The sequence below is a fragment of the Cupressus sempervirens genome, chromosome 3, assembly GCF_028749045.1.
Source record: "Cupressus sempervirens isolate cs-2001-9-10 chromosome 3, ASM2874904v1, whole genome shotgun sequence".
Taxonomy (NCBI): domain Eukaryota; kingdom Viridiplantae; phylum Streptophyta; class Pinopsida; order Cupressales; family Cupressaceae; genus Cupressus; species Cupressus sempervirens.
Genome location: NC_143120.1, coordinates 495890742 through 495899243, shown reverse-complemented (window position 1 = coordinate 495899243; position 8502 = coordinate 495890742). Strand labels below are relative to the sequence as shown.

Below are 8502 nucleotides of genomic sequence, written 5' to 3'. Positions count from 1 at the left end.
TTTATGAGTTTCTCTAGACATTGCTTAAGTGCAATTAAAGATTATATGAGCTGTCTCTAGACATTGCTTAAGTGCAAGTAGAGATTATTTATGAGCTTCTCTAGACATTGCTTAAGTGCAAGTAGAGACTGTGTGCCATCTCTAAACATTGCTTAAGTGCAAGTAGAGATTTTATATGCTATCTCTAGACATTGCTTAAGTGCAAGTAGAGATCATTTACTGTTCATATTGTGTTGCTTATATGATGACTCTGATTTAATTAATATTTTACTTCTCCCTAGCTAAAGAGGGAGTGTCAATGTTTAGCGTCAGAAAAAGCAAAACATGAAACCGCTATGCACCACAAAGATATAAGCATCAGAATTATGTTACCACTGTTTGCTTCGCACCACAAAGATATAAGCATACCTACATATATCCATATTGACATATGCATACATATACGTATACTTACACCTCTATCATGCATCGGAATTATTGACAATAAAGAGAGCATATTATTGACCAACTTATAATGGTCGGGCTTCATATTATCAGCGACTTTAATGTCTTGCTTGTATTGGATTTCATACCCTCGTGCTTTGCCTTTATCATGTGTTGATCATTATCGGGCCCTTGATTTATTATTGGGCGGTGGCTTATGAATTTGTTTTGGCAGTTATTCTTAACTAACATGCCTCCGAAGACACATGTCCCTACGTGGCTCTTGGGCCACGTAGAGACATGACTCTTCGGAGTCATGCCTTTCCACTGCCTATATATACTTACTGCTGCAGGGAAAAGTATCTATCTAAGGCATCTGAGTACCTGCAGAGAAACATAAGTATTGTTTAATATTATTATTATCACCTTCATCTCTTTTGTTATGGAGCGGTCCAGTGCATTAAACATTGCTGAAGGAGGAAGACTATCAAAGATTTTGCTGCAAGTCACAGTTAGAGATAAGTACTAATTTAAATCAGAACTTATCTGCAAGCATTCTTTTGTAATTGTTTATCTATCAAAGATCCACTATAATTAACAAACAAGACATCCTAGTGACAAAGAAAAGTTACTTGGAACAAGTTTTTAAACCACCCTAACCTTGGGCAGGCTTCCACCCTATCTTTGGGGTAGGTGGCAATTGGATTTTGTCTTGCCTTGTCTCTAATAGATATGTGGCTGTTCTGTAGCTGCTGTTTGGTGTCTTCTGGGCTTATTGTTTTATCTTTCTCTTGTACAAAGGTCAGGGCATTCGATAATTGTTCTGTAGTTTCTGTTTGGTGTCTTCTGAGCTTATTGTGATATCTTTCTCCTTGTACAATGATCAGGGCTGTTTCAGGATCGATACTTGCCTAGTGAAAAATATTTATCCAAGAAAGGATTTAACAAAAAGTTCAAATAGGAAATTAATCACTCGCACCTGTCGTTTATTTTTCAAGAAAAAAAATTCCCAAGGAAATTAAAAGTATGACAGGCAAACAGCCCATATCTAAAAATAACGAGGAAAAAAACAATTGACAATATAAAACAAGAGGGTTGAGAATACTTCCGCCCTTGAATTCAAATATGAGTATAATTTGGGCAATTCTGCAGGACCTCTTCCCAGTAATATTAGGATCTTAGAGCCAGATGAAAACAAATATATTTTACAAATGTTGAGGACAAAATCTTCCTTACAGCATAAAATCATATGCCAATATATATATATATATATATATTCATGAGTTCCTACAGAATCTATCAAAATAAAATCACTGCATCACAGTTCTCCCAGTTTCAAATCATGTTTGAAAAATATACAAACAGGGATTCAAATTCCACAATGAAATAACAGTTTATTGTAGTAGATTCTTGTCCACTGGTGAGTAGCAATAAAAGGGTAAGCAATCTCCTTGGTATCAAATTCCACATGGTTCATGACGGCTAAAAAATTCACCGGTTCTGACTATAACTTGCAATTTAGTTCCTTCGTGTCAATGCTGCAGCAAGCCCAGCTGCGACTACCCCTGCTGCAGCAACTGCAATACCTATGCCAATCACACCATCTGCCACACAAGACCTTTCAGTTGAATTAATAAATGGCATTAAGCTACTCTATTTAGTAGAACAAAGGAATAAAATATTAAAGCTCTATACAATACTAAAGAGATGGACCAAGTTGTGTATGCCCTCCTTAATTCTTCCATGATATTATTGTTCAGTTTGAAAACATGCTTGCAATATGGACCACAAATATCTCTAGGCATTTAGCAACCTTTCACCTCACCTTTAGCAATTTTGTCTTCAACTATTTTTTTCAACGTCAATGCTTGCCTGAAGTTTGGAGCAATCTGCAAGAAACAGGAGATCAGAAAGAGGCGTAGACCCTAACATATGTTTTGTCAAATTCGGATGCCAGCTTAACTAGAAATATGGCAGCTGTTAGCATAAACAAACCTCTAATGCTTGGGATATGTATTGCCTGCTCCTTCCATAATCCTCAACCCTGTAGTAGCCTACCGCCAGAAGATAGAGTGTCTCCCTTTTCTGTGTGGGCCCAACGTCATTGCTTAATGCAGCTGCAAACAGTAGAGTAATTATTAAGTTTGATCGAGCAGATTTTTGTTAACTAAAAAGCATCCACAAATTCCAAATGTAAAAAATTTCAATAGATACATGATCCACAAGGATTAGGTGAAGGTCCTGGAGTTAAAATTCCATAAGTGCATGTCTCATCTCATTTAAGTGGGCAACACTATTACTGAAAGAGCAGGCAAATGCTGTTCATTTGTTCAATATCTAAAATCTCAACCGCTAATATTGAAGAAATAGTGCTACACACTTGTGCTGCAGAAAATAACATCCATGGAATTGAAATATACAAGTACAGAAAAAAACCATACTTTGCAATTGTTCAAGATTGTTGTTTCAGAATAAACATGAAGCAATACTTTGCAGCTCCAATTTATAATCTTGGAAGAAGCATAAAATGTAACTGCTCAGATCTAACACATAATTCCAAAATGAATAAACCAATACAAATTGATTCATAAATTTAGTTCATCATAAACATATATCAATTCACACAAGACCCTTGTACAGAAGTCGGGTCAAAATGCAGAGACAAATCTTTATTCAACTACCACCTGTAGCAAACAAGTTAGAGAGCAGAGTTTTAGCACATAAAAAGTCTAGTCCTTTATTGCAGAGCTTCCATAGTCTAGTCCCAAAAAATCAATACAGATGAGCGTCTTTGACCTCTGTGATTTCTTGAAACAGATAGAATGTATTTGCCTTAGTCAATTCTGATTAACAGATGGTTGTTCACGTAGAGTTTTTGTTCTACCTGTGATGTCTAGCACTGAGGTTTCCCTCTTAGCCTAGGTGCACCACGAGCAGGAATAAGATAACTAATTCCACAATGCCTTTAACCTGAACTGCCTCCTTCCTTTATTGGACTCGGCCATACAAGTCAGCCAGGAGAAATGAGAAACATACCTTGCAAGTCAGCATCGTAAAACACAATACTATTTATTTTTTATTATTAGTATATTTAAAGATATCCACCAAGGTCAGCCTCACCTTAATTATTTAATAAATTCATTTATTGATAATTTTATTTATTATTTATTTAATACTCTTTTTATTTGCTTAAAAATAATAGCAAACACGTGAGATGACCCGGCTCCTGATTGGAGACATTACAATACTACCTTCCAGGAGATTGCTCACCCTCAAGCAATTCACACCTGCATGCCAAAACAAAATACTAGGACCCAAATCAAAACTTGGAATCAGTGCTCTACCACACCATTACACTACTTCGATATAACTCATGTGCAACACTGCTCTTCTACAACATCCTATGAAGCACTCCAACCATCATGCAAATCCTAATGTCATCATATTCTCCCATCATGTTCTGTTGAAGAATACCGCTATGTATCCTCTAGATGAGATAAACACCTCATCCAAATTCTGTCATCTGGTTCTCATCAATGCTCCAATGCACGAAGTTAAAACAGTCTCGCTGACACCAACTTGTGCAATCAGCTGTTCTCAACAATAAAAAGTCTGAACACAACATATGACAGCCTTCAAACTTCATAGTGTATGCTGATAATTAACCACTCCAATTTGAAAATTGACTCTCAACATGTTGTCTACTCAAGAACTTCGCCAATACATCCATCCATCTCACGTTTACTTATAAATACGCTTTGCGATGGTAAAACTGAAATAAATCTCTTCTGTTAGTCTCATATCTTGGGCAGGAATGATGAAAGTAGTTAACTCCTTAGATTTGGATGCTTTTAGGAGATTCATACCAACAATATCATCTCTGTGGCTTGTGATCTCAGCATTAGAATGAACTAGGCAACTCTGGAAAAAGATTACTTCCTGCAATGACCTCCTTTTGGTAGAGTGATGAGCAACTCATGGGCTAGAACACTTGTTTCTACCATGGCCTCTTCATATTCAACAAGCAATGCCTTGTCACTCTTAACTTGATCAGTTTTCTTCTGTGTTTAATTGTTCTTTAATGTTCTTGGACTCATGGTCATTAATCTTAGCAACTTCCTTTTCCTTCAACTCCCTTCTTCTTCCTCTTCTTGAGCTCGCTCGTGTCTTTCATTTGTAGAACTCATCAAAAGATAAATCAATAAGAATTACTTGACTTAAAGCATTATATTTTGCATTGTACTTTAGCATTTTATCCTTTGAGCAAAGTGGTAATTGTGGCTCCTCACCTCGATCTTCCTCTCTTTGCAAAAAATTGGCTCTGACTGCCTTAGTACTCTCATTGCTTGAAATATTTCCATCTGCCATATTCCAACTTGGTCTTGAAGCATTTAATTTATGATTCATTTCCCTCAAGATCTGAGCTATTTCTGCGTTGGACTCTCATGAAGAATTGAAACTCTCTGAATCCCTATCTCTAATGACATCTAAATAATGACATTTAGTAACTCATGATTCCTTTGTCAATCTTTTGCATCTGCATATCAAGATTAATCCAGAGGCTGACAAGATTCCTTCCTGGTAAAACAATACTTTGCAGCTCCAACTTATTATCTCAGAGCAAGCATGAAATGTAAAAACTCGGATCTTCCAAGGTGAAGACATTTATACCAATTGATTCAAAATATTCAGTTCATTATAAACATATATCAGTTCATACAATTCAAAAGTCTAAATGTAGAAGTCTGATCAAAGTGCAGAAATAGATCTTTATTCAGATACCACCCTATAGCAAACAGATTAGAGGGCAGAAATTCGGCACATACAGGTCCAGTCCTTGCTTGCAGAGCTGCCGTAGTCTGGTGCCTAAAATCAATAGAGGTGAGTGACTTTAACCTTTGCCATTTCTGGAAATAGATAGAATGTTTTTGCCTTAGTCGATTATGATTATCAGATGGTTGTTCAGGTAGAGTTTCATTCTACCTGTGATGTCTAGCACTGAGATTTCCATCTCAACCTAGGTGCATTCCAAGCAGAGATGAAATAACTAATTCTGTGATGCCTTCAATTAGAATTGCCTCCTCCCTTTTTAAGAAACAGCAAAACAAGTCAGCCCAGGCAAGAGGACAAATAAACCCTCATAAATCATATATTATTTATATCAAATTATTCAAAGACTAAGCTATCAAGATTCATAGCCTATCTCAGCCTACACATTTATTGATGCTTGCACCTTATAACACAAGCCTAAAACCTACTGTCGACCATCTTGGCTGTGATCAGAAATGCAACACATGATGTATAGAGAAACTATATAGAATCATGTTGCATATCTTATAGAGTAATTCATTAATTATGGTTATGTAGATTACGGTGTTTGTGAACAATAAGATCTGATCACTTATAAGGTTGTCTTGGTATGTTGAACAACTGTAATGAATAATGAAGCTCCTTACTGCTCTGTGGGCTATGGATATTCTGAGTATTAAGTTTGCTAAGTCAATATATTGATCTGAAAATTGGATTGGGAGTTTATGATCCTGTTATAGAATAAGTAATTGTAAAGTTTGCACTGTTTACTACACTGGCATATTTTAGTGGCATCAGACCCACCTTCCTGTCACCCTGTGAGAGTTTGGTGACACAGCTTCATGAAAATAAAAAGCTATGGATTGAGTACAATCATTTCTGCTGTTCAAAGCCAAATTGCTAGAAAGACAAGACACAAAATCCCTAATAGAAGGGACGACAACCAAAAGAATCTGCAAAAGAATTGGCAAGATATCATGCTGAATGCATGTGCTTAAGTCCTGTCAAATGTCAAGATATGACCTTTACTAAATAATTTGAGTTTCAAATGAGTGAACAAAGGAAAAGAAGATATGTGGAGAATCCTTGCAAGAAGAGTTGCGGAATGAAATGATGGGATCAGTAAAGATACACATTTGAAGCCACCAATATCTTTGACGATTATTTAGGGATGTCCGAATGTATCAAATCTATTTTTCCTTTTGATGATCATCTCAAATATCTAGATTGGATAAATCCAAACAAATGCGACTTTATGACAACCTAAGACAGATGGGAAGAGAAGAAAAATATTCAACAGCAAGGTGGAGCCTGAAATGATGAAGAGTACTGAGGTATGAGAGCAGGTCAGGAAAGAAATGACACAGCTTCATGAAAATAAAAAGCTATGGATTGAGTACCATCATTTCTGCTGTTCAAAGCCAAATTGCTAGAAAGACAAGACACAAAATCCCTAATAGAAGGGACGACAACCAAAAGAATTGGCAACATATCATGCTGAATACATGTGCTTAAGTCTTGTCAAATGTCAAGATATGACCTTTACTAAATAATTTGAGTTTCAAATGAGTGAACAAAGGAAAAGAAGAGTTGCAGAATGAAATGATGGGATCAGTAAAGATACGCATTTGAAGCCACCAATATCTTTGACGATTATTTAGGGATGTCCGAATGTATCAAATCTATTTTTCCTTTTGATGATCATCTCAAATATCTAGATTGGATAAATCCAAACAAATGCGACTTTATGACAACCTAAGACAGATGGGAAGAGAAGAAAAATATTCAACAGCAAGGTGGAGCCTGAAATGATGAAGAGTACTGAGGTATGAGAGGAGGTCAGGAAAGAAATGATGATAGTGAAGCAGAAAGAAAGATCGCAGTTCCAAGATGTCACACAAGAGAACTCCTCAATAACAGAAGATAGTAACGTCCAGGAAACATCAGCCCAAATCCTAGGTATGGACATAATTGCTTCGTGTGATGATGATTTGCAATGTATGCGAATGATTGGAACATACAATACTATGCAACATATTAGATGCGATGTTGTGATGATTGGTCTGAATGAGACTGAGCCCCATGAAGAAGAATTGCAAACTCATCTAGAAAACCCTATAATATGCACTCTGATTGCGTGGAGATGGGCCAAGAAATATTCACACTCCTTTGTAACAAAATTGATAAAGTCATTGATGGAATATGGAAGAGAGATGTTCATCTCAGAGTAATGCAGTAGAGTGGTGGATCAGTGATTCTGAGGTTGATATGAAATCATGGCATACAGGTGCGGACTGCTTGAGGACAAGTAATCTCCAGGACATGAGAACTGGACTGTCATCGATTTAAGGCAGTGTCGGCCACCAGTAGTTTAATTAGATATAAGAGAGTCTAAAATATTTAATAATTTTCCTAATGGTTTCCAGGCTCACTTGGATGGAATTTTATTGGTACAGTTTCCTTAATCTTGGACGATTTGAGGAGCAACTTGTATATATACAGGTGTCAGAGGCGAATGTAGACATCAAAGGTTTCTATGATCTAAGCATTAAATGAATGCAAAGTCAGGCTTCCTCAAACACAAACCTGAGTGGCTCATTGTTGGTGGAACAGAATCCCTGCCAACATTACTAATCGCATCATTGCAGTCCTGATTCCAGATGGCATTGAACGAAGGCATAGCTTTTGAAGGCAAACCCAAGAGTCTCCCAGTCAGCTCAAGATAATATCTGCAGAGGATGGTTAACAGGCATATCCTTGCTGCACGTCCCAAACAGCAGCAAGTATACAAATCCCGAGACTCATTTAGGTGCATATATGGACTTCTATCAACACATACAGTGAAGGAGTTTGAGCTCAGCATAATACAATCTAGAAGGCTGGTCTTTGGAGAAGAATCATCATGAGGGAAGTCATTGGAGTCTTGAGGGACCCTATATTCCATGCGGGCCTGTGCTTTCCCAGATTCTAGCCTATCACAGTCTACAAAGACTTTGATGCTTGCACCTTTAAATGCAAACGTCAAATCTGCTGTCTCTGCATGATGAATGGGGAAACTGTATGGAATTGTGTGGCATATCTTTAATAGTAATTCATGAATCTGGTTCTGTAGGTTACACTGTTTGTGAACAATAAGATATGATCACTTATAAGACTGTCTTGGTATGTCAAACTGGTGTTACGAAATAAAGAAGCTGATTAATGTTCTGTGGGCTATAGAAATTCTGGGTAAGTTTGCTGAGTCAATATATTAATCTAAAAATTAGATTA

The 8502-nt window shown here is 36.8% G+C and overlaps 1 protein-coding gene across 1 annotated transcript in view; it reads right to left on the bottom strand.

Moving 5' to 3' along the window:
- Nucleotides 1-1518: 1518 nt before the first annotated feature.
- Nucleotides 1519-8502, bottom strand: part of LOC149567352 (mitochondrial fission 1 protein A-like) — a 45194-nt gene continuing 38210 nt past the window's right edge. The window contains exons 3-5 of the mRNA XM_089820530.1: nucleotides 2419-2540; nucleotides 2249-2312; nucleotides 1519-2027 (exon numbers count right to left, since the gene is read on the bottom strand). Of these exons, the coding sequence (XP_089676656.1) occupies nucleotides 1942-2027; nucleotides 2249-2312; nucleotides 2419-2540 (272 nt within the window). The 3' untranslated portion in view covers nucleotides 1519-1941. The remainder of the gene's footprint in view (nucleotides 2028-2248; nucleotides 2313-2418; nucleotides 2541-8502) is intronic.